Source organism: Mus musculus, chromosome 5 (genome assembly GCF_000001635.26).
Source record: "Mus musculus strain C57BL/6J chromosome 5, GRCm38.p6 C57BL/6J".
Lineage (NCBI taxonomy): Eukaryota > Metazoa > Chordata > Mammalia > Rodentia > Muridae > Mus > Mus musculus.
This window is the reverse complement of record NC_000071.6, coordinates 145,558,664-145,585,391: the sequence shown is the minus strand read 5'-3', so window position 1 is coordinate 145,585,391 and position 26,728 is coordinate 145,558,664. Positions and strand designations below refer to the sequence as shown.

The 26,728-nt window shown below is 41.2% G+C and overlaps 1 protein-coding gene across 2 annotated transcripts; it reads left to right on the top strand.

The window, feature by feature from the left end:
* Positions 1 to 659: 659 nt before the first annotated feature.
* On the top strand, positions 660 to 26,728 carry Cyp3a41b (cytochrome P450, family 3, subfamily a, polypeptide 41B). Of its 2 annotated transcripts, NM_001105159.1 has the most exons (13): positions 662 to 823; positions 2,784 to 2,877; positions 5,288 to 5,340; positions 7,197 to 7,296; positions 11,648 to 11,761; positions 11,841 to 11,929; positions 12,201 to 12,349; positions 14,934 to 15,061; positions 15,952 to 16,021; positions 18,525 to 18,685; positions 20,829 to 21,055; positions 22,483 to 22,645; positions 26,175 to 26,728. In NM_001105159.1, exons 1-13 carry the CDS (start codon positions 753 to 755, stop codon positions 26,268 to 26,270), a joined length of 1,515 nt encoding a protein of 504 aa, NP_001098629.1. In that variant the 5' UTR covers positions 662 to 752; the 3' UTR covers positions 26,271 to 26,728. The 2 variants fall into 2 exon arrangements, with proteins under 2 accessions (XP_017176060.1, NP_001098629.1); XM_017320571.1 differs by lacking the exons at positions 2,784 to 2,877; positions 5,288 to 5,340 and having other exon boundaries at positions 660 to 823.

Sequence of the window (26,728 nt, the reverse complement as noted above, 5' to 3'; positions counted from 1 at the left end):
GCATTAGTTTTCCCCTGAATATCTCCTTCCCATATTGTGAAATGTTTTGTGTCCTGAAGACTTTAGTGCCATGTGTGTGACTGTGGGCATGGAACTGTCCATTAGAGTCTTGGTCACCAGTCACAAGTGGATCACAACTGAGTATAATTCTTCCCTCTCTCAATAGGCAGCAGTGAGTGGCAGGACCTGTCTCTTTATCACTGGTACTACAGTCAAGGGATAACAGGTGTTGAATTTTGAAGGTTAGATGTAGTAAAGGAATTTTTATGAGACATGGTCTCCCATATCTCAGGCAGGTCTAAAACATTTCATATGGTTTTGAATTTTGTCTTTGAAATTCTGAGGCTCCTGCTTCTACTGTCTGAGTGTATTTTTAAATCAAGCCAGTCTTGGTGAGGGGCAGTTTCATATTGTCAAATTTGCTTGAATTTATGATAGAAACCAAGATCCTTTGGCCTTACTCACATGGCACTGTTGTTTACTGATGTCACACAGAACGGTACCTTAAAGGAGGCCAACATAGGGTATGAATGAACTTATATAAAGTGTCCAGGGAAAGAGACGACCAAAGTCCAGGTGATGCAGGGGTAATCAATCTACTGGCTGAATTCCTGGTGCCACCCATCTTCCTGGCATATAAGTACTTCAGGCACAGCAGAGTAGGCAGAAAGGTAGCCCTACAGAGAGTCACACACACACACACATCTGGAGGGAGAACACTGAGGAGTAAAATTGCTGACAGACAAGCAGGGATGAACCTATTTTCAGCTCTCTCACTGGATACATGGGTCCTCCTGGCAATCATCCTGGTGCTCCTCTACCGGTGAGTGATCTTCCCAGTTCCTTCCCAGACCATGTCCTCAGGATTGGGGTGATACTCAGACCTCTACTCTGTTATTATCAGGAAGATCAAAATGATTATTAGAAGCAGGGGCTGGAGAGATGATGGCTCAGTGTTTAAGGGCACTGACTGTCCCTTCAGAGGACACAGGTTTGAACCCCAACATTCAAATGGAGCTCAGAATCATCTGCAACTATATCTCCAGGGGATCTGACAACTTCCACATTCATAGCTAGTATGGTATTTAAGGGTGGTAGCTATGTAACCTGGCTAGCTCCTAAATAATTGAGACAGAGACATACTAATTTCATTATCAAGCTTTAAGCACTATGACTGGACAAGTCTAAGCTATTCTAACCCACAAAGCTATCAAGATCCCTGCCACAAGCCCCATTTTCCTTACAGTGTGACCTTTCCCTGTCTTCTGCATTCCATGTGTGTTTTCATGTTGAGCTCTCTTGGTGATTTCTTCTCATGCCTGACCTCCTGGCAACCTTCTTCTTCCTCTATCTGCCTGCAGGCCCTTCTTCTCTTGGACTCTAACCTGCCTGTGGCAAACGACTTGTTCTATTCTGCCCAGTAATTTGATATTCAGTCCTTTATTAGCCAATAAGAGATAGCTGGGGAGTATTCTTTAAACCCCAGTGATACAGGGGATTCTTTATTACTGATGAGATTGCCCATTTATGACCAGTATCAGGGTCTCAGGGTACAGAAACCAGCATCTGAATACAGAGAATGAAAGACCGTCCTCCAACAGATAGCAAAAGTTGAAATTAACACTTGTAAAAAACTATTCAAATTTTCATGTTTTTATTTATTTTGGTTAGGGGCAGCAAATCCTATAGTGTATGTGTGTGGATGTATCTGTTTTTTTTATATGTGTGCTTGTATGTATGTGGGGGGGGGCGGTGAGAAGACAACTTTTGAGTCAGTTCTCTCCTATTATGTGGATCCCAAAGACCAAACTAAGATTATCAATATTATCAAACAATGTCGTTTCTTGTGTTGTGATCTTGAAGGCCTCAAATAAAATGAGGACCAAGTTAATTTTTCATTTTAATGTTTTGGCCATATGGGAAATCAAGCCAGACCTACATATGATAGGGAAACTGTTTACTTCTGAGCTATAGCCCCAGTGGTACTAACTCTTCTTAATGTTAATACTGACTTTATGCAGATCTGCTAGGCACCCAACCCAAGATCTTCTACAACTTCCTCCGTTAGGGTTGAAATTTCTATGCCCAGCATTAGTTACTTAGTTTGTATAATTGCACAGAAATATATATATTAAAGGTTCAGGCACTAAGCTGACAGATTCTGAGCTATTCTAACCTGCCTGGCCTACTCCCCAGCCTAATTCCCAACCCTGTGGCATATTACCTGCCATTGTAGTCTTGCTCTGGCACCTCTCTCTTCTTTGTGTCCTGATTACTGAGTCCCCAGGTCCCACCTGAGATCCTCTCCCTCACTCTGGGCACAGAATTCTCACGTTTTTCTCTCTTGCCCAGCTATAGGCTGTTGTATCCTTGATTTGACCAATCAGAAGAAGCTGGATAAGAATGTTTTCCAAATACTGACTCAGGAGATGCTTCATGATAACAACAATACCAAAGTCTGAACCAGAGCTCTGCACTGGATCTTTGGGTACAGAAAACAGCAATTGAATGCACAGTGAACAAAGCCATCCCCCAGTAGTTTCATGATATCACTTAGGCTAGTTTTGACCTAACTTAGTTTTGGTTATCCCTAGATCCATGAGAACTCAGCATACATGAATACCAGCAGTTGGCTAACATACAAATTCACTATTCACAAAACTCTCTGGGAAATTGGGAAGGATGGAGCCCAGTTGTTGATTTGTTTCAGTTTTTGATGATGGTCTTGCTTGTCTCTTCTCTTCTGTGTGTGTGTGGATACAGTGTTTCTGTTTCCCTTATAGATATGGGACCCGTACACATGGACTTTTTAAGAAACAGGGGATTCCTGGACCCAAACCTCTGCCATTTTTAGGCACTGTGCTGAATTATTACAAGGTGAGTGTTGATTTAGCTTTCCTTTTGGCTTCTGCTTGCAGCTAATAATGTCTTAGTTCTATTAAATGCTTCTACTGAGGAAATCCTGAGATATCAGGTCCTCATACTCTGTTTTCTCTTGATTCCTGTCAAAATCCAGTGGTCCTCTGAGATATTTTAGCCATGTAAAACTAATTAAATATTTGTATGTGTTTATATTTTATAGTATGTATATGGGTATCTGCACGTATAAGAATGTCCATATATGTGTTCAGGGACATATGCATGTATATGTGTGTGGATGTGGATGCTGTGTGCCTGTGTAATTTTATAGTATGTATATGCGCATTTGCATGTGTGTGAGTGCCCATAAGTGTGTGCAGGTGAATATGCATGTATATGTGTGCGTTTGAGGTCAGATGTTCGCACTGTGTGTTTTCCAGATTGCTATTCAGTTCATCCTTTGAGTCAGAGTCTCTCACTTTGACCTGGCTCTCTCTGACCTGATTAGTTTAGTTAACCAGCTTGCTCTTGGGGTCTCTTTTCTCTGACTCTTGCACATGTGTTCTATTACCTCCTCCCAGGTATTTACACAGACCTTCAGAGTCAAATTCTGTTTTTGACAGAGTTCTTTTCTCACTGAAGCATCTCCATAGCTCCCATTGTCACTACTCCATTTATTTATTTTTGGTAGAGGTTGTGTATATGCCACAGCACAGCAGGCACATGTAGGTCAGAGGTCAGGTTGTGGGACTCAGTCTGCTTTTGCTGAAATCTTAGTCTTAGGGATAGAGCTCAGGTTATCAGGCTTGGTAGCAAGGTCCTTTTCATTTGGAGCCATCTCACTGGCTCTAGTGGCAATCAATTGAAATTCACCTTGAGTAAAATGCCCAGATCTCCCTGTCATTCAGTCTTGATACTAATGATGTGATACTCTGATCTTGTGAGCAGTAAAGGAAGATTTTATTTCTTGCTCAGCGTCGATTCCAGGAAGGCACTGTTGTAGTTATTGGGAGAAAAATCTTCACGGGATTTCCAACTTCTAGGACACCAATACACGATTACTAGATTAAAATTCTCTTTGTATGAGGTCTTCTGATCGACACTTTTGTTCTTTTTTCTGAATATTTCTGAAGCAGCAGTTTATCACAGATCTCCAGGACCCACATTTTGGAGGCATTTCATGTACTTGTGTTCTCTGCTTAATTTTTAAACCCGTGAAGATTTTTCTATAACAGTAGACTCAGCATGTACTATTTATATTTAGGTTTTTCAGAACTAGAAAATTTAGCTTCTCTCTTTATTTAGGTACTGGGGTCCTGGTTAGTGACTGTTTCATCTAAAAAGATTTTATGTGTATAATGTTGCATGTGTGTGTGTGTGTGTGTGTGTGTGTGTGTGTGTGTGTGGTGTGTGTGTGTGCATGTGAGTGCAGCATCTATGGAGGACAGAAGAGGGCTCTCAATTCCCTGGAGCTAGAATTACAGGTGGAGGCAAGATGCAGGATGTGGATTCTGGGGACAGAACTTGAACCCTTTGCAAGTTCAACCAGTGCTTTTGGCTTAGTGACATGTTGTAGGTTTTGTTGTTCTTTTTGTTTTTCTTTTGTTGTTGTTGTTGTTGTTATTGTTGTTTTGGTACTGAGGATGAGATGCAAATCTCATGCATGCTTGGCAAACTGCTCTACTCTAGGTACTGCGTTGGACCTACAGCCACCTCTCTTCCTTTAAGGTAGCAATCTTAGGCATGAGTCTCTGTAGCAAGTGAGAATATTTGAGATAGGATGATGGTTGTCAGTCAGCTTAGATCTTTACCTACATAGAGTGTTTATTTTCTTCTTTTTCTTTTAAAGATTTGTTAAAATCAAAGACACTAGGGAAAGTATGATTTAACAAACTTATTAGAAAAAAGAGTAATGAGAATGTAATGTGCCATGTAGGTAGCCTGCTTTGAAACATGGCCCATGGTCATTCCTCCAGACACACATTCCCAACCTCATGCCCAGAGGTTGAATGGTAAAGTTTGTGCTATTGTGTGCCCTGGATTTTCTTCCTACAGGATCTGTGCTTCTCTTGCACATTCTGTAAAACATTTCGTATTATTATTATCATCATCATCATCATTTTTGCTATTATTATTATTATTATTATTATTATTATTATTACTAGTGTGTGTTGTGTGTATGAGTTGTGAGTCGTTGTGCACAGTCCAATGACACAATGACAGGGTGTCATGTGTCCTGCTTTCTCATTCTGCACTTCCCCACCAACCCATCCTGCTCTTGACACATCAAACATTTCTGAATAAGATCTATTCTGTGTCAGAGACAATAAACCTGACTTTATGGGATCTGATGATTTTCAAGCTCTGGAAATCAGAGTGGTCAGGACATAGAGGACAGTAATGGATTTCATTCTATTTCTCTTTCCAGGGTTTATGGAAATTTGACATGGAGTGCTATGAAAAGTATGGAAAAACATGGGGGTGAGCATTCTGAAAAGTTTCATCCAGTTGACTGTTTTTAGGAAGAGGCACTTTACTTGTGCAAGGATGGGGGCAGCCTGAAATGTAGCCATGAGTAAAGGTGATAATGCCTCCTATTAACTGCCAGGGTTCAAAGGTCTAATTGACATGAAAACATTGCACACTGAGGCATTTTGACAGGCTTTGATGTTCCATGGATTCGAGGTTTTATTTTTTTCTTCCAGTAATTATTAATTTGTTCAGTTTACAACCTGGTCACTTTCGCAATACCCATGTCCTTCACACAATCTCCCCTCCCGAATCCTCTAAGACTGTGGGGATTCTGAGTCTCTCCCCAGGCTTGAAATTTTATCTACTGTCTCTTCTAATTTGCTTTCTTCTCTGAAACTTTCTTTTCCTGACATGCTATGCATTGCTTCAGGTCCTACTAATATGCTCTGGCAAACATGATGTTCCATTTCCTTGCCACACTGGGTCATTTCCATATAGAAGCCTACATTCTTCACTTTATTATTGACTTTAGTATGCCATTTGACAGTAGGGGCAGGCTAATCTAGCTAAGGGCTTGGTAAATGATTCATGCTTAGTCTCTCTTCATATAGAGACTTCATTGTTTATGTTCTATTTTGCATCATATGTTTTTTCCTGGATTGGGGACAAGTATGCTGGTACATATATGCAGGTAAGAGTATAAATTGTAGTAGTTAGTTCTCTACTTCCAGGTTACTGCACTCATGTCATCAGGCTTGGATCAGGTGCCTTTATCTGTTGCACCATCTCCTCAGGCCCTGCCAAGATTTTGGATAAAAGTGTGCATCAGATGACAGCTTGTACCAGTCAGTTCTCTTTTTCCAACACATAGATCCCAGGGACTGAGCTGACCTCACCAGATGCTCTACCTTTGGACCATTTATTTTCTCCTTCCAGGAACTAGCTGTGTGCAAATCTTCAGACAAGGTCAGGACCTTAATCCATTTGCCAGAATGTTGACAGTCTTGTAGAGGGCATGTGGAGGCTCTCCCAGCTACAGTGAATTCAGGAATACAGAAGAAATCCTATCCAGCTCTAACCCTCTGCTTCCTGACTCTCATGCTCTTCTTGTCCTGTCTTCTGGACTACCTGAGTTTTGGAGAAGTAGATACAAGCACTGCAGTTAAATTCTGTGTTTTAATATCAGTGTATCAAAACCAGGATCTGCACTCTAGGCAGGTACCCTAATACTGAGCTGCAACACAACACCAGATATTGACATATTCTAGTATGTTTAATATTTTATGTCTTTTTCAAGTCAGGGTTTATCTGTGTATAGCCCTGATTGTCCAGAACTTGCTTTGTGAACCAGGCTGGCATTGAACTCAGGGATCTGCCTACCTCTGGCTCTGGTGTACTGCAGAGGTATTGGAAATTCCTGGAGCTGGTGTTAGAGGAGATTGTGAGCTACCCAATGTAGGTGTTAGGATCCAAACTTAGGTCCTCTTCAAGAGCAGCATGTGCTCTTAACTGTGGACCCATCACTCCAGACCCTTGCAATATTTCAAATATGCAAATTCATAGAAAATGGTATAGGCAATTCTCACATATACACATCTAGATATACCAAATTTCCTCTTATTATTTCTAAGTGTGGAGCCTTACAGAGCTGGTTTGTCTTGAAGTGGCTCATTGTGTCTTGAATGACATTAATTATCATTTTCCAAAGACTCCATTGAGTACATGGTCAGAATTCCTAAGCTGAACTGGGAACTCCTGTGACCATGTATTGTATAAGCAGAGTGAGGGTCTTGAAGCATTAGGATCAAAGTCAGGGTGTGGCTCTTACGTTAGAACCTGGTTTATCAGTTGCCTTTCCTACACAGGTTGTTTGATGGTCAAATGCCTCTCTTTGTCATCACGGACCCAGAGATGATTAAGAATGTTCTAGTGAAGGAATGTTTTTCTGTCTTCACAAACCGGCGGGTAGGTTACATTGGTTTTTCATACATTCATATAAATATACATATATACGTACATGCACAGGCACACACACCCACACTCGCACACTCACGGGCACACACACACACACACACACACACACACACACACATATAGGAAAAGCGGGAAGTGTGCTGCAATTAGGATGTAAAATAAATATATACACTTCCCGCTTTTCCTCCCAGTCCTACCCTTACTGATTCCACCTCCCATAACCCCTTCCTCTTCTCCCCAGAGAAGGGGAAGTCCCCCTTGTGTACCACCTTCCCTGGGACATCCACCAGCATCAGGACTAAGTGCATCTTCTCCCACTGAGGCACAACCAGGCAGTCCAGATAGGGGGAGGAGTTCTAGTGGCTAGCAACTGATTCAGAGACAGTCCCAGCTCCAATTTTTAGGAGATCCACACAGAGACCAAGCTGTACACTGATGTGTAGGGAGCCTAAGTCCAGCCACTATAAGTAATTTGGTTGGTGATTCAGTCTCTGTGAGTCCCCATGGTCCCAGGTTATTTGACTCTGTATGTCGTCTTTGAGGTCTCTGACCCTTCCAGCTTACACAATTCTATCCCTGACTCATCCACATGACTCCCCAAGTTGTAGATGATGTTTGGCTCAGGGTCTCTGTCTTAGTCAGGGTTTCTATTCCTGCACAAACATCATGACCAAAATGCAAGTTCAAAATGAATGGGATTATTAAGCTTACACTTTCCACATTGCTGTTCATCACCAAAGGAAGTCAGGACTGGAACTCAAGCAGGTCAGGAAGCAGGAGCTGATGCACAGGCCATAGAGAGATGATCATTACTGGCTTGCTTCACATGGCTTGTTCAGCTTGCTTTCTTATAGAAACAAAGACTACCAGACCATAGATGGTACCACCAACAAGGGCCCCTTCCTCTTGATCACTTATTAAGAAAAAGCCTTACAGCTGGATCTCATCAATGCACTTGCCCAGCTGAAGCTCCTTTCTCTGTGATAACTCCATTTTGTGTTAAGTTGACACAAAACCAGTCAGTACAGCCTCTGTATCTGTTTTCATGTGTTGCTGGATGAAACTTCTCAAGAGTCAGGTATGCTGGTTCTCTTCTAAAAGCAGAGTATCATTTCTAATATCACTTACACACTGATAAAACACACACACACAAACAGACAGATATATGCAACACACACAGAGACACATGCATAAAGACAGACATAATGACATAACACAGGAAGGCAGACACACACAGATACACTATACAGATAGACACATAGAGACAGACAGACATACAGAAAGACAGACATACAGAAAGACACACACACATACCACACACACACACACACACCAGCTAATTTCAATATGCCTTGGCTAGCTTAATGGTTTGGTACTTCTAAACTTTCCTGAGGCTAGCAAACATTCCATTCTGATATTCCAGAGTTAACATTCTTTACAATCAGTATTTCAACTCTGCTACTACAGACCCAATTGGGATTGTGGTCACTAGAGTCACTTATCTCAATTCGTACATGGCTGGCCTGTCCTATGCCCCTCTCAAGGTGATTTAGCTTCTTCCTCTCTTTCCCAAGCCCAGGAATCCTAAAAGTCCTGGTTCTATCTGTTCTGTCCATACATTGGCTATTGGCATCTTTATTTACCAATTGGAGCCAACTGGGGGTAGAGTCCCTCAGAGTCCTATGTACAGGTACTCCTGTTAGCATTTTGGGAGATGAAAATTAGCATTATAACACAAGAAACATTAGGCAAAACCCATACAATAGTGAAGTAATCCTTTAAAAAAATCCAAATACTAAACACTTTGTGTCCGAGGCTTAGGGAGATGGCTTGATCATTGGGTAAAGAACCTGAGTTTTGATCCTCAGCATCCACCAAAACCTGGGCAGAGTAGCAATCATGTGTGACTCTTGAGATGTATGTTGAAAGAGATAGATCTCAGGGAATTGTATGCTAGTGACTCCAGCCAAATAAGACTTCTATATTCACAGAGAGACCTTGCCCAAAAAATTCCATAGAGAGTTATAGGGGAAGACACTTGACCTCTGGTCTCCACATGAGCACACATGGGAATTTGTACCTGCGGTTTTATGGGAAGTCATGCTTCTGATCTTACATAGGGCATGGTCACTTGGGGAGTCCGGATGTGGGAAGTTGACCATGCTTAGCCCATGCTGTGGCCAGGTGGGTGTTGAGTTGTAGAGCAACCCTGGAACACCATTCCAAGGGTGGAAATGCACAGTCTGCGGTGCGGGACACCCAGAACTGGCTCTGGGGTTCCCATACTTGCAAGGAAGCTGGGGCTGTCTGGGTCTCAGGCTCTTGGATATCCAGGCAGCACTGGAAACTGTGGAAGAGCTGAGAACTGTTTGGGGGCCCCACAGGCTGGATCAAGCCTGGGGCCAAGTGTTGAGAACAGAAAAGGGGGCCCTGGGAAGAGGGGGAAGGGAACCTCTCCAGAGTTTTACATATTCTCTGGTCTGTCAGGCTTGGCATGGCTGCATGTACCTTCCACTCATCCCTGGGGGGCATGTAAGCCTCTGACCCACTCTTCAGGACCTGGTGGCAAGGGGAAGCCCTACCTGGGAGTCCCAGAGCTACTTTGCTAAAGTCACTGGAATTATGGGCGAGAAGGATGAGGGAAGTGGTTTCCAACACTGATGAGAGTGAGTGTAGAGGATCTTGGCTGGAGCACAGGAAGGACTTCTAATGGGAAATTAGAAACGGCTCATTAGTAGAAAGCCTGCCCCATCCTCCAAGTGCAGTAGGCCTTGATGAGCAGAGACATTCTATGGTTTAAGAGCTTTATTGTAGAAAGGTAGGGTGAAAGAGAGAAGAGAGAGAGACAGAGACAGAGAGAGACAGAGAGAGAGACAGAGAGAAGGCTAAGATAAAGTGAGAGTAAGAGAGAGGAGAGAGAAGAGTACAAGAGAGGAGAGAGGAGAGGAGAAGACAAAGAGAGAGGAGAGGGGGTGAGTGAGGAGTAAGAGAGAGACAAGTAAGAGAGTGAGAAGTAAGAGCATAAGATAATGAGGTGGGGGCCTAACTGTTGCTAGGTAACTGGGGATAAGTTTAGCCAGAATGTCAGAAGCTTGAGCCATTGTCTATGTGACTTACAGCCATGCTTCTCTTGTGAGGACTGTGGGGGTAGTAACTTATGTAGGGGCCAGAGTTCCAGGAGCATAACAGAATGCCTACCAAGTCATAAAGGTGAATTATCACTCTTTGGGGTTCAGACCTCAGCTCAAGTGGAGACCAGCCTGTCTTTGCATATCCCAATTCCCCACAGCCAGGGGATAAAGGTGCGAGCTCTGGCTGGTAAAGCAGGGAAAGTCTTTGGCTTGATGGCTAGCTGCATTCTTGAGCTTAGGCTTGGTGGCACCCATATGTGAGAGCACAGAGAAACTTTCTACAGGAGATTAGATGCTGGCTCTATAGGCAAAGGCCTTCTGCATGGCTCCCCATGGCAGATCCAGATAAAGAAAGGCAATCCAAGGTTTTAAGACATTTATTATCAAGGAAGAAAGTGGATGGGTGAAACCATAACCCACTTCTCAGGTGCACCTAAGGTTAAATATGCTTTTCAGAGAGGAGAGTCTGGTAAAGAATGCTTATTGGCTAAGCCCTCCAAGCCTTAAGGTACCTCACTAAAATGAATATCTCTCTTGAGCCTATGTCACCACAGGTCGTGTAATCTACATATGGAGAGGCTTGGGGCATTGCCCTTATGTGACTGAGGCCACAAACCTATGGAAGCTACGACTAGTGACAGGGTCCTGATGCCCAGTAACCAGTGAAGCACCTACAGTCTTTTCATAGTTTCTGGGGCTTCGAGCATTAGTTCAACAGGGAACTAAGCTACATTTTATGGTTCTACATGCACCAGCATTTGTATGTACAAACCACACACACACACAAACACACACACACACACACACACACACACACACGCACACACACACAGGCAGACAGACAGACAAAGAGATAAAGAGAGAGAGAGAGAGAGAGAGAGAGAGAGAGAGAGAGAGAGAGAGAGACTGTAGCCATCCTCTTCACATTGCTCATGTTGTAAATACAGAGCTGGAGAACTTGTCTGTTACAAAATTAACTTTCTAAATTTCTCCAAGCCAAACTCCAACCACACAGTTCTAGAGATCGACTAAGGCTTGTTTTCACCTTGTCCCCAACCCCTGGACATAATTTTCCAACCACAGAGAAATTTCCATTTAAAAGAGTCCTGGAACATGAAGGGTTGAAACCACAATAGAAAGATGAGTACACAGCTCATTTCTCATAGGCTGTGAGGCATTCTGAAGGTTCTTTTTTTCTTTTTTGACTCTAGGAATTTGGCCCAGTGGGTATAATGAGTAAAGCTATCTCAATATCTAAGGATGAGGAATGGAAGAGATATAGAGCTTTGCTGTCCCCCACATTCACCAGTGGAAAACTCAAGGAGGTGAGTGAAATTCTTTTAACTGTAGGCTGAGATACTGGAGTCTCCATCCTAACTGTGGATGCTTCTCTGTTTTGTGTAGATGTTTCCTGTCATTGAACAGTATGGAGACATTTTGGTAAAGTACTTGATGCAAGAGGCAGAGAAAGGCAAGCCTGTTACTATGAAAGAGTGAGTGCTGGTCCATCACTGTGGTTCTGGGAGAGGAGGGGTAACTGGGGTGCAGCTCACATGGTCCAGCTGCTTGTCCTTGCCCCTTTAGACACTAGATGACACTATACACAGTTTAAAGGGAAGAAATGTGACAGTAAGAAGTTTACAGTGATAGAGGGTAGAACAGGTGGGAAGGGCTTGGTCCATACTGAGGTGGCTTTGACTGTCTCCTGAGAGTTCTTTTCCAGTCTCTGGCACATGTTCAATTCCTATTCCTCTCTCTCCTCAGTGTGTTAGGTGCTTACAGCATAGATGTGATCACCAGCACATCATTTGGAGTGAATGTGGATTCCCTCAACAACCCAGAGGATCCCTTTGTGGAGAAAGCCAAAGGGATTTTAAGAGTTGACTTTTTTGATCCTTTGGTCTTCTCAGTTGGTGAGTGGAGGGTTCTGGGTTTTGATCATTGCTGTTATCTGTGGCCTTGTTTGTCTTTCTGCATTTCTCTTCCTCAATTTTCCCAAATGATCGGCTGTAGTGGTGTGTAGTGTCACCTGTCATATAATTCATCGCCTAAAGGCACAGTTCAGTATTTTTAAAACATGTAGCCAGATTACCTCTGTTTTTTAACTTCTTTTTGCTTTGAGACAGGGTCTTACCATGTAGCTCTAGCTGTCCTGGATATAACTGTGTATACCAAGCTGGTCTTGAACTTACAGAGATCCCTGTAACACGTCCTCCTGAGGGCTACAATTACTGTATACAGCCCTGGGTTCCGGGTTTATTTTAGAATTATTTCATTTGTATGAATAATTAGTATAAATACAAATTGGTCACTCTGTAATTCCAGAACTCTCCATAGTTTCGATATCATACATTCATACATCTGTCTCGATTACACACACTGCTAACTCTTACTTTTCACATTGTTTAGACACCCAATACATCTTCCTCCCAATTTTCTGTCCTTTTCTCTGCTTTGGTAGCTAGTCGAGTCCATTTGGTTCTGCATGCTAGGATTCTGACCAGTATTATTGGCTTGGTCTACTGCAGGCAGTCAGTTCAAGAGATGGCAATGTCATGTCTACAGTATGGCTTTTCACAATCCTCATTCCTGCCTCTGGATTTAGTTCCACATCACATTTCATGATCTTCCATGAGCCTCGATGTGTTGGGTGGTGATATAGATGCTCCATTTAGGGCTCAGCGCTCAACAGCTCCTTATTCTCTGTCTCTGATCTCTTTAGGATCAGCATTTACTGAAGGCACCCTGACCCATAACCATGGTCAATCAAATAGGACTTTGTTCTAGCCATGTTGTAACTTTCAAGCAATATTGACCTAAGCAACCACCAGTTCACTTTCTCTGTATCTGTGTATTCTGGGCATTTAACATCAATGTGATCATAGACTATCTTGTTTCTGTGACATGCCTCTTTTATTTAGCACAATATTAAATGGATCAAGTGTCACCATGTGCTGTGTCCATGAGTAATTTATTCTCCCTATTGTTGATGGACATGGAAGTTAGTTTCACATGTTTGCCATAAATTTCTCTGCCATGAGCCTTCAAAAACAAGATTATGTTTAAATATTTAGTTTTATGTTTGGGGGGTTATATTTAAAATCAGCATTGCTGAGTCAATAAGTAACTGAATTTTTAACGTATTAAGCAACTGAACATACATTGTGTATAGTAGCTCTGGCTACTGTACACATAACTATCTGCCATAAACGCAGGTCTAGGATGTTTTAATATATGATTTTTAGATCTTCTTCCTTTCTGTCTCTGTCTCTGTCTCTGTCTGTCTCTGTCTCTCTGTCTCTGTCTCTCTCTCTCTCTGTCACTCTCTCTCTCTCTCTCTCTCTCTCTCTCTCTCTCTCTCTCTCTCTCTCTCTGTCTGTCTCTCAATTTTTAGATCAGAGTTTTTTTCTGTCTATCTTTGGGTATCCCAGAACTCACTCTGTAGAATAGGCTGGACTTGTACTCACCAATCTCAACCTGCCCCTGCCTTTTGAGTTCAGGGATTAAGGCAAGGACCACCACTGCCTGGCTAGGTCTTCTCATACATAGCTTAATTGCTTTATCATTTTATAAGATTTATTTAGTTTTGTTTTCTGTGTATGGGTGTACTACCTGCATGCATGCAGTGCCTAAAGACGCCATAATGCAGTCTCGAATCCACTTGTATTTGAGTTACAGATGGTTGAGAGCAGCCATGTGGGTGCTGGGATTAAAACCTGGCTCTTCTTGGAGTGCCAATTGTTGGGGGTTTTTGTATATATATTCTGGGTAAAATTAACCATGGTGTGTTATTTGGGGTTTTAATACTTTCCCTATCAACTATATTTCCATACAAAGCTCATGTGTCCCTATGCCTACATTTCATCCTTGTCACCTAGTATCCTCTATTTCTCCTTTTAAGCACGGTATGATAAATATATTTAGACCTTTATACATATTTATTCATAGAGGCTAGAATCTGGAAGTATGGAAAAGTATGTGATTTTTAATTCTTCCTGCTTTTTTGTTACCTGTATTTGAGCTTGGGTTTTTCTTTTTTCTTTTTCTGAGACAGGCTTCTCTGTGTAGCCTTGACTGTTCATATGTGTGTACATGCACATGCACATGCACATGCCTTGGTAACTGTGTGTCATGGGGAGATCAGAGGACAGCTAACACCAGTTGGTTCTTTCCTTCTACCGAGTGGGATCCATGAATCAAACTCAGGTTTTAGGCTTGCCTGGAGAAACTTGTAGCTATTGATCCATCTTAGTGGCTCCTGAATTTTCTTTCTGAATCCAAATGAACTCTAGGTGCAGAGTTAAATTCAAGAGTCAGGTCGCAGATTTGGCTACTACACAGCACAGAAGGAGAAGTATGGTGCTGACCCACTGTGAGCAAGTTCATAGAGAGAATGACTTCTGTTTGAGACACTGGTGATTTATTCTAGGGATTGCTTTATGATTTCTTTAAATAAAATTTCCATTTCAATTAAAACTTATCTATTTTCATTTCTAGTACTTTTTCCATTCCTGACACCAGTATATGAAATGTTAAATATCTGCATGTTCCCAAAGGATTCAATAGAATTTTTCAAAAAATTTGTGAACAGAATGAAGGAAAGCCGCCTCGATTCTAAGCAGAAGGTAAAAGGTGGTGGTTTCATGAGAGGTTCAAAGTTTAATAACATGTTGGGCTGTGAACATGTAAGCTGTGTGCTAGTGGAAGATACAAAAGGCTATATTTAAAGAGAGAAAATATATTCATGTTTTCTCATAGAGGAGAAGTTGGAGTTTTATAAGTTGATTGAGAATAATCTAAAAATTAATCCTTAGCAATAGGGATGAAAGTTAGAACATCCTGCATTAGGACTGAAAAAAAATGGCATGGTGCTAGACCTGAACAAGGTCAAGACTGTCAGAACTCCAACGAGGATGGGAGAGGATCTCTGTTTGCAGTGCTCTTTGCTGAGGGTCAATTGGAAGTTCATAGCTGTGGATGGAAGTTGTGAATATTAGTAGGTTTCCCATGAGGCAATGGAACTCCTCACAGCCATGCACATATGCACAACACTAGTTGGACATAGTGGGTGACTAAGAAGAGGGCATGGAATATGGAGGAAGAAATGTTACAGACAGTATAGAAGGAATTGTTTAGAGCAAACACTGGGGTGGAGATGACCTTATCTGATTGTGTATGAGTATGAAACTCCAATAACAAATAAAAATGTTCAAAAGGGGGAAATATTATTTTCATCTCTTTCAAAAACATTTTTAGAGAATAAAATGCTTGTTTAGAATTTTATCTATTATAATTTATTGTAAAAGTGGTTGGTGTGGGAGCTAGATTCTTCCTAATTAGTCCACTCATGCTTTTGTTCCTTAATGACTCTAACCATATAACCATAGCCACAGTTGTGAGTTTGAGGGAACCACCTTCTCGGAGGGAGAGAATTAAGGTTCTGCACTTGTGATCCACCTCTGACCTTTGAACTTACCATTGACCTTCCATTTTTGTAACCTCTTTCTGCTTCTAGCACCGAGTTGATTTTCTTCAGCTGATGATGAACGCTCATAATAATTCCAAAGACAAAGACTCTCATAAAGGTAAGCAATCCCTTCCTGGTCTATAGGCGAGGAAACTCTTGGGGAGCAGGTGAGTTGCTCAGAAAATATGCAAGGAGGTTTTTCTAGGTAGAGGGAAAACACTGTTGATTTGCTGAAAGACAGGCATGTCTATTATCAACATGGAATATTCTGGATTCACATGGGCAAAAGTTTACTCCTAACAGGAAGGGTGGCCATGATGGACCTCTGCAGTGGTCTGTCTGTTACCTGGGTGAGCACATGTGCTGATTGTGTCTTTCCCAGCACGAAATCTCAGAGCTCAGCCTAGACATCTGTGTCTAAACTTCCAATCAGGGGCATGGACCCAAGTGGTGTTGAAGTTCTCTGGGACCCCTGTTGAACACGTGTTCTCTAGCCTAATCCATGGTAAAGATAGACTTCATAGTGTGATGTGTAAGTAGCTTCTGGAGAAAGCCTCTTTGTACAAAAGGATTTTTCCCTTTCATTCTTTTATGTATTTAAAATCACTCATAGTTGGGCAGTGATGGAGCATGCCTTTAATCCTTGTACTTGGGAGGAAGAGGGAGGTGGATCTCTGTGAGTTCAAGGCCAACCTGGTCTACATCAAATTCCAGGACAGGCATGGCTACACAGACAAACCCTATCTCAAAAACACATAAAACTCTCACTTACAGTTTATTATCTTCTTTGTGTAGTATATGTGTATGCTGGAGTATGTTCATACTTGCACACTTTTAGATATATGTACACAGAACAGATGAAGGCACCCAGTGTCTTATTCAATCCCTCTCTGCCTCATTTCCTTGAGACAGGATCTTTTTTTTTAAACCCGGGACAAACTTGGCTGCCAGCAGGTCCCAACAATCCACAGTGTTGTGGTTACAAGTATGTGCTGCTCCACCAGGCTTTTTACATGGGAACTGAGGACTCAAACTCAGGTTTACCCATTGATTCATCTCTCTAGCCTCCCATATGTGTTTTTTTTATTTATAATCATTATTATTATCATGAATGATAGCATTCCAGTTCCAGATTTTAATGTAAAGGTGTGCATCAGTAACTAATAGAAAGGGAGTCTTCCATTCTTACCTATCTGATTATTTCCCATAAACTCACTTGCTTATATGTAGTTATGGCCTTTTGTGTCCCCATGTTTAATATTTAAAGTGGCATGTATTTTGTGTTTCTAGTCCTTTTCTGTCTGCCCACTTGAAACCCTTTCATGTGATCAGGTAACTTCAAGTTCTTTTACACCTTCTCCTCCTTTTGCCACAGGCTCCAATGTAGCCCAGGCTGACCCACATTCACAATGTGCCTGAGAATGACCTTTAACTCCTGAGACTACAGACACGTACTACCATACAGCACAGTTTTAGCAGAACCATTGAATCTGGAGTGAATCTGGAGTGATGGCCACTCAGCTTTGAAGTAGACTTCTGTCAGTGATTGTTATCTGAGATTTTGAGGTTTTCTTCGGAAATATTTCCGGAGCCTTTGCATACCTTAGTCTGTAGGCATGCCTGGAAAGCCAGGAAATTTCCCATGGCTGAGAACTGCTTAGGTGATGGGTCTTTCAAGACAAGCCCTCTATCAGTTAAGAGGGTTTGGTGTATGGAAATTGACTTGCTGAAGGTTCCTTTTTTCTAACAATAAAATGAGCGTCTAGGAAGCTGTCAGTGATTAGTCCTTGAGGGGCTGATCCCCCTTCTGCTATTAAGCAGAAATTTTCCATCACTGACTGTCTTCTTTCCTATCAATCTTCCAGTGTAAACAAGAATATAGACATTACCACACTTGATTCACAAAGTGCTGGGGACTGAACCCAAAGCTTCATGAACACTAGGGAAGTACTGCCATCTACTAACTACATCTCAGTCTTTCTGTTTAATTTTTTGTTTGCTAAAATAAATATTCACTTTAAAAATAGGCACCAATTGTGGATTTATAGTCCAGTTTTACTTTAGTAGCAAGCACTTACACTAATTGGGAGAAAAAAATTACAAACAATAGAATTAAAGCACTCATGGTAGAAGATGTACTACTGCCTGTAACTCTACATTTGTGGACTCCAATGCCATCTTCTGGCCTTCCTGGACAAACACACATAAATAAATAAAATTTAAAATGATCTCAACCCATACCAGGGACCTTCTATAATTGCTTCTCTAGGGGTTTCTAACTTCCATGGACACCCTCCCTACACATTGACAGCCTCCACACAGATACACACAAACAGAAGTACTCATAAATTAAAATAAAATTTACAAATGTGAAAGTCCATGTCTTGAAGCTGCCCACGGGGGATTGTGAGAATTAGCAGAAACACTAGGACAACCTGCATGAAGCCTTCTTCTTTTTCTGGATGTGTCATTTTGCTGGCATGGTGAAGACAGTGTCAGTGTGACTGAACACCATTTCCATAGTCTGTCTAGGAAAATGGGGGCTCATTTGATTTTCTCTTCATCTCCTCCGTGATAGCACACCATGACATGACTTACCTGAAATGTGTTCTTACTTTCAGCCCTTTCTGACATGGAGATCACAGCCCAGTCAATTGTCTTTATTTTTGCTGGGTATGAAACCACCAGTAGCACACTTTCCTTCACCCTGTATTGTTTGGCCACTCACCCTGATATCCAGAAGAAACTGCAGGAAGAGATCGATGAGACTCTGCCCAATAAGGTGAGATGACGGTGTAGAAGGGAAAAGAGAAATCTCAACAAAGACACAGTTTGGTCAACTGCAATGGTGTGTGTGTGAGAGAGAGAGAGAGAGAGAGAGAGAGAGACAGAGACAGAGACAGAGACAGAGACAGAGACAGAGTCAGAGAGATACACAGAGAGACAAAGAGAGGAATAGAGTGTGTGAGAGTCAGAATGGGGGATAGAGAGAAAGTTTGTGTGTATATAGGTGTGTGAGAGAGTGTGTGCCTGTGTGTGAGACAGAGAGAGAAATAGAGTCTCCGTGTGTGAGTGAGAGACAAAGACTGTGTGAGTGAGGTGGAGTGTGTGTATGTTGTATGGGGTGTTGTATGGGGGGTGTATATGTGTGAGGAGCCGCTCTTGCAATCGCCATTACAAGATGGCGCTGATATCCGGTGTTCTAACTGGTAAACAATTAGTCTGCGCTTGTGCTGGGGTATTTTTCCATTCCTTGTGCCCTGCCTGTCCCAAGGCGTCATCTGGGCTGATAGTGAGCAGCCAGTCAGTGTGAAATATGTCTCCAACCCCTCTTGTGGTCTATTTAAGGACTGAGTTTCCTGTGTTCTGGGCCTGTTCCAGAAGCTGATCATCTTTCTCTCGAGATGCATTAAAGCTATGCTGCAGAAGAACCTGTGTGTGTCCTGTGTGTGTGTTCTCACTGACGAGACTCCATATCATCACAGACACATATATGTATTTTTTTCTCTGTATATGAATTTTGTGTGAGTGAGTGAGTGAGTGACCATTCACATCACTGAGCCAACCTTCTGATTCTGGAGATTTTTTTCTTTACATATATGTATGTATGTATGGGCATATATATGTATTTATATATGCGTATGAGTGTATATATGTATGGGGGCATGTGTGCTGCAGCATGTAAGTGGAGGTCAAAGGATAACCTGAAGGAATTTGTCCTCTCTTTCTGCTGCATGAGTTTTAAGAGTCCAAATCAGGTAAGTAGGCTCAATGGCAGGCACCTTTGTTCTCTGATCTGTCTGAGCAACCCTTCATAATTTGTAACAAGAGCACAGCACTGGTTTTTCCCAGAACCATTTAGAAATTATCATGAACATGACACAGATGGCGAAATGGGCAATAAAGACACTCATGGCAACAGAAGGTTGTTGTGACACAGGGCTGGGCCTGTTGTGTCTGTTATCTAGGACCACAAGAATACCAAGCAAACAACATGCACACAACCTGTGTGATGTTAAAGATATGCACTTAACATATAACTCTCTAAATGGTTCTATGATACTGCTAGTTCTGCTATGTTTTCCCTGCTGTATACTGAGAGAGGCTAGCCTTGGCCTAGATTAATCTGTGTGGGTTGACTCAACCCTGTGCCATGTTTCCCCCTATCTATTTATGATTATAGGAGAAGAAGCTAAGGTGTGAGCCTTGGTGTTGAAATTATGAGCCAAGCACCGCCACCTCTCTATGTATGTGTTTGTGTGCATATGTATATGTATAGGTCATAGACCTACATTGTATACATTTCTAAACCACTTTCCACCATGTTTTATGATACGGGCTCTCTTACCAAACCTGGAGCTTATCGATTGGGTTGGGTTGTCTAGTCAATGTGAACCAGGCATAACCTGTCTCAGTCTACCTACTACTGGGATTAGAAATGGGTGCCACTCTGTCAGGATTTATAATAATTTGTATCTGAACCCTCATCCTTAGGCTTTCATAGTAGACTCTTCACTAATTGAGCATCTTCCAGGTCCCCAGTGACAGTCATTCCATTTGTAAGGAGCTTGAGAGATGGCACAATGGTTAAGAACACTTGCTGCTCTGCCATACTATCCATTCATATTTGAGTCCCAGCATGAAAATTAAGGCTTTCAACTAATCTACCTCTGGTTACAGGAGATCTGATGTCTTCCTTTTCTTCTGTGGGCACTGTACTTATATAGTGTACATGAACATATACAAGCAAAATATCTACATATATGAATTAAAACAATCTTAGAAACCTTTTAAAATAAATTGTAAGTACTAACTAATTAATTTGAGCTGCTGAGCTTGGCTTTGGGGATGCTGAGAACTCAACACTAGACACAGTTGAAAATTAAACTAAAATTGCACGACAAATCTTTTTTCTTTCTTCCTAGGCACCTCCCACCTATGATACTGTGATGGAGATGGAATACCTGGATATGGTGCTTAATGAAACCCTCAGATTATATCCCATTGGTAATAGACTTGAGAGATTCTGTAAGAAAGATGTTGAACTCAATGGTGTGTATATCCCCAAAGGGTCAACAGTGATGATTCCATCTTATGCTCTTCACCATGACCCACAGCACTGGCCAGAGCCTGAAGAATTCCAACCTGAAAGGTACTAGAACCTCAGGAGCAGGAACACACTCTATACTCAGCAAGCCTGTGTATACTATGATGTCTCTCATAGGAAGATGATCTAAGTATGATTTTCCATACATTTGCATTGTGTGAGGAGAATGGCAAAAAAGAGAAGAAAAGAGAGGAGAGGGGAGGTGCGACTGGCATAAAGTCTAAATAATTACACAAAAAAATCTTTACCTCCTTCTTTTTCAAGTAGTTAATGACCCACTTAATTGTGAGGCAAGAACCCATTTTTTCTCCAGTTAAAATGATATGTATTTTCACAGTTGGAATACAGCATCATCCCAAATGGATTTTTAGTGTTTAAAGGTATAGTTCATTTCTTGGTTCTTTTTCTTTTTTAACTGTCTCATGAATGGATAGTGAATTCTGGTCATTTTCACCTCACATTGCCCTGTCTCTTCTCCCTCACACTCATGTGGAATCCCTGTCTGTCTTCAACCTGTCTTATTCCTGTATTTATATATATTTGGATTTTTGTGACTTGTGAGTTTACTTAGGGTTGTTTGCATAAGCATAGATGTAGGGGTTATATCTTGGAGAATGATCAACTCACCAGTGACTGTACCATTGAAGAAAAACTCCTCCATCATCCACTAAGCATTTATTGTCAACAGCTCCTTAGCGAGGTGGCATCTCATGAACTTTATTTCCCTCCCATAATACAATTATGATGTGTCTAGTCTTGTGTAGGTGTTCACAGATGCTGTGAAATCATGAGTGCAATGGATGTGCCATATCCAGAAGATAGTACTTCCCAACATTTATTTTATGCCCTGTCTCTGACATTTCTACTTACCCTCCTTCTGTGATGTTTCCTGATTCTGGGTGGGACTGAGCACTCCACCACCACTTTTCAGCACTATAACAAATCATGAGTTTCTGTGCTGCTTCTCACTGAAAACTGAGGCTTTTCTGACCAAAGCTGAGATCAGCACTAATTTTTGTGTGTAAAGATAAATATCAAAAAGGCATTTTGGTACCATGTTGACTTAGCAAAACATCACCACATTCTTCTCTATGATTTCTGCAGCCCTAGGACTTTTAACAAATTTTCAGGGCTAGGCATTAATTTCCCCAGTGAACTGGATCTCTAACCAATCAGAAAATGGTTGGTTTCCCCTACCCCGTAATACCACTATCTCACTAGTGTGTACCCAAACAATGATGCAGTTTTTAAAACACCATTTATGTTGTCTCAACATAGGAGAAACTTATAAGGAACGGGAATAGAAAGAAACTTTAGTGGAAAATTCTCAGATCCAAATACCTGCAAGTAGAAATTCAATAAACCTTTCCCAAACTACCTGTGTGTTACTGGATAGATGTCAAAAGGAAACTTCATATGTGCAACACTTATGCTTTTATTCTCTGTCAATTAGTCATGTATTGTGCCTCCAGGTTCAGCAAAGAGAACAAGGGCAGCATTGATCCTTATTTATATATGCCCTTTGGAATTGGACCCAGGAACTGCATTGGCATGAGGTTTGCTTTCATGACTATGAAACTTGCTCTCACTAAAGTTATGCAGAACTTTTCCTTCCAGCCTTGTCAGGAAACACAGGTAAGGCAGAAAATGATCTCTATATAGTGTTTTATGGGAGGCTTTTTCCAACTGAAGGTTCTGTATATAAAAATAATAATGAATGTTTGAGGTTTAATTATTTGTTTTCTGACCAAATGAGCTATTTTTCCTTGTTTTACCTAAGGAGCCTTTTATTCTCTGTCGGTATAGAATGAAACTTAGCATTATGAAGAGTCAGAGTAGGCTAGTGAGACAAGATTCCATGCATTCCATTTGAAATTTAGTCATGTCCATTGGAGATTGAATATGTCATGTGCCTTTCAAATGTACAATGGTCATTTCTTCAATGTGTGTTGTTTGTTGCCCTCTTCTTCTAGAGCTCACAAAAGCCCTCTTCTCACATTCTTCTCAACTAGTATATGTACAATAGAGTTACAGAAGAGCTTTAAAACTCATAATGGGGTCTGGAGTGATCTCATTTGGCAAAATGCCTACTGGTTGTGAATAAATCTTTGGTTCTTGTCCCCAGAAGTACATGAACAATCTCTGGTGTTTCATACCTGCAAGACCTTCACTCAGGAGATAGAGGCTAGAGGATCATAATTTCAAGTAATATTGGTCAGTTAGTGAGTTTGAAGCCAACATGGGCCACGTATCTCAAAAAGGAACCAGAAACTCAAGATACCTTGCCATTTCTGAAGTCCTAAAACATCTCACCCACAGTGTGGCTTTAAAAGCTCATTTCTGATTTCCCATGTCATGCCAAGCTGAGAATCATTATTTTAAATAATGACAAGTGCTTGTTCTCATGAGCTGGCTCAATAGTTAAGAGCACTTGCTGCTCTTGAGGCCTTGGGTTCAGTTTCCAATACCCACATGGTGGCACACAACCATTTTAAGTCCAGTTCTAGTGACTCTCATGGCCCACTCTGGCTTCTTGAGAATTCCCACATGGTGTATACACAAAGTGCAGGGAACACATTCTTGTACATAAGCTATATTCTTTTAAAAGTTGCTTATTATGATGAACTTCAACCTTATGAGACATCTTGTTGATTGTGGCTCATTTTTCAGGAACCCTGCTCTAAAAATAGGTAGTTGTCTATTTCCCCATTTATTTTGCTCTCATACTTCAAGTTCTTCTTCACTCTCTAAATGAATCTTCCTCTTAGGTTTCTGTCCTTATTTACTGCATGTTCAACTTTTGGGTCCTGCGGGCTGTTTCAATCACTTATATGCCATTAAAACCTCCAGTTTGTTTGTTTTTTTTATGTTTGTACTCTCTGTATTAAAGGATATCCTCTCTCTTTTGTATAACACCTCATAATTATTCCTTGCACAAATTCTAAACAGTTCTTTGAGGATAGTTTTCACATTCAAAACCTGGTAAATGTTTGAAAGTATGGCTTACAGTTATAATATTATTCGATAAAAACATTAATTTAAAAATTAGTATCATTTATGCAAATATTTAGATGTACATCTTTTTTTGTATGCCTCAATACAAACCATGTGCGTAGTACTTATAATTATAAAAAACATAAAATAAGACATTTAATAAAAGCATTTACATTGCATTTTCCTCAATAACTTGTTCTTGTTTCATGTAACAAGCATGGCTAATATTACAGGACTTGTGTATTTAGAGTGTGTCTCCTCTTTATCGATTGGAATTTTTTCTGGACAAAGGGACAGAAGTGTTTATTCTTTGATCTGTTCCTAAAGGCAGTTGTAATGCTTTATTCTCTTACAACCTCACTTGTGGGGCAATGGGCTATGCACAGCCTGGTCTCCAGTTGATTTGAGGTGTTGAACCCCAGTGAAACCTGGTGGTGGTAACCTCCACCTACATGGGACAGAAGGCATTCCCTCATGTCTCCTGAACCCCTGGATCCTTTCAAAATTACTGCCCCCACAGTCCTCCAAAAGAAGCTATGGCTTTCAGTCATGTAGACAATGTCCCAAGCTTCTGGCTAGCCTCCTCCAAACAGTTACCTAGCAAAAGCAAGATAACAAGCCCACTATAAGAGGGGCTCTTAGGCCCCTCCTTGCTCTCTCTATAAGCTCTCTTACTCTCAAAGCTTTTACCTTTCTCTCCCTAATATCTCTCTCTCTCTCTCTCTCTCTCTCTCTCTCTCTCTCTCTCTCTCTCTCTCTGCCTTTACCTTTCTTATTCTCTAACTCTCTTTTCACTCTTTCCCTTCCTCCCTCTCTCTAAGTGGTCATGGCCTGTCTCTGCCTCTCTCTATGGTTTTAGAGCTATATTTTAGAAAGGCAGGCAGAAAAAGGTAGAAAAAGAGAGAGAGAGACTGGCCATGGCCAAGAGGAGAGAAGGTAGAAAGAGAGAAAGTGAAAAAGGCTTGAGAGTAAGATAAAGTGGTAAAAGCTGAGAGAGAGAGAGAGAGAGAGAGAGAGAGAGAGAGAGAGAGAGAGAGAGAGAGGAGGGGCCAAACAGCCCCTCTTATAGTTGGCTTGTTATCTTCTATTGCTAGGTAACTCTGGGGAGGAGTCTAGCCAGAAGGCCAGAAACTTGAGACATTGTCTACTTGACTGAAAGCTACAGCTTCTGTTGTGGGAGCTGTGGGGGTGGTAACTTTGACAGGATCCAGCGGTGCAGGAGACATGAGGGAACACCTTCTGTCCCATGTAGGGGGAGATTACCACCACCGGGTCTCACTGGGTTTCAAGACCTCAACTCGACTGGAAACCAGGCTGTCTGTGCATAGCCCACAATCACTTATTTTAGTACTTTATCAGTAAAGCATTTACATTATGCATAGGGATTTACACAGACTAAATATGGTTCTTGTTTTTAAACCCCATGGTACACTTGGCAGAGGGGTTGCTCTTTCAAGCTCCAGTCATCTGAAAATTGACACTTTTCTGTCTCCATGACAACAATACTCCCCTTCCTTTTCCTCTGACTAGAAGATTTGTGTATTCGCAACTTTCCCCATTCATTTTTGAAAACATATGATGCTAAAGTATTATTGAAAACCCTGCGGCGTCAGACATTCCCATTCACCACATCCTTGGAAGCCAAGAATAGATGCTAGAAAAGCAACATATGTTTCTTTCAGAAGACTTTCCATAAACGGGCTGACTGTTGAGGTGTATACATGATCTTGGAGCTGAGAATTGTTAATAGCATTGACAGGTATACTCACATGGTTATCTTGCAAGTTTAAAAACCAAAAATAACTTTATATGACTTAAAAAAATCAATATGACATAAAGACTAAGAATAAGGTTAAAAATGTGGAACTCATTTCTTGTACTCTAAATCAGCACACAATATTAGTATAAACCAGCATGAGATTGTTTCAGGTCCTGAAAACAGTAACTTCTCAATCACCACTTTACATAATGTGTATTTGGATGCATACTCTCACCACCCAAGTGAGACAGCTTGGAGGAAAAGGCACGGAAAACATATGACTTTGAATGCAGTTCTTTTTTCCTTCATAGCATATTATGCCAAACTCTTGTTTTATCTTGTTTTACTTTTCTTTTGGTGATTTTGTTGATTCATTCACTGGTTCTCAATATTTTTCTTCCCCTATTGCAGATACCTCTGAAATTAAGCAGACAAGGACTTCTTCAACCAGAAAAACCCATTGTTCTAAAGGTTGTACCACGGGATGTAGTTATAACTGGAGCATGAGTTTCCCTCAAGGAGTTCTGCTGAGTTCTTCAGAAAGGCAGTGTCTAAGAACATCAGATATGTTAGTTTCATCATGAGTAAAATCGAGATGAATAAGGGGCTTAATAGATTGATTTTGATTCATGGTTAAAGATTCAGTACATCCACTGAGCTTTCTCAGTGTCTGTACAGGTTATCATCTAATTAAAAAGAGATGAATAAATTAGTGACAGCACAGCAAATTTGCCTTCACTGGTTCTCATGGGACCATCTCCATCCACATCTCATTGTCTCTGCTAATTCCTTTTGAGATCTTTTGATAGTAACCAAGTGTTTGTAATTTGAACAAAAATTTTTGATGAAAATGTGAGCTATTGTAACATCTCTAATTGTAGAATTGTTATCAGATGCTTTAGTTGCCATATTTTATAATAAATGCTGCACAGAAAATGTAAATAAACACTTATTAAAAATCCTCA

Coding starts and splice junctions, on each gene's coding strand:
- Cyp3a41b (NM_001105159.1), top strand. CDS start 753: ATGAACCTATTTTCAGCTCTCTCACTGGATACATGGGTCCTCCTGGCA. Junction 11,930..12,200: donor AAGCCTGTTACTATGAAAGA/GTGAGTGCTGGT, acceptor CTCTCTCCTCAG/TGTGTTAGGTGCTTACAGCA. Junction 12,350..14,933: donor TCCTTTGGTCTTCTCAGTTG/GTGAGTGGAGGG, acceptor TTTCATTTCTAG/TACTTTTTCCATTCCTGACA.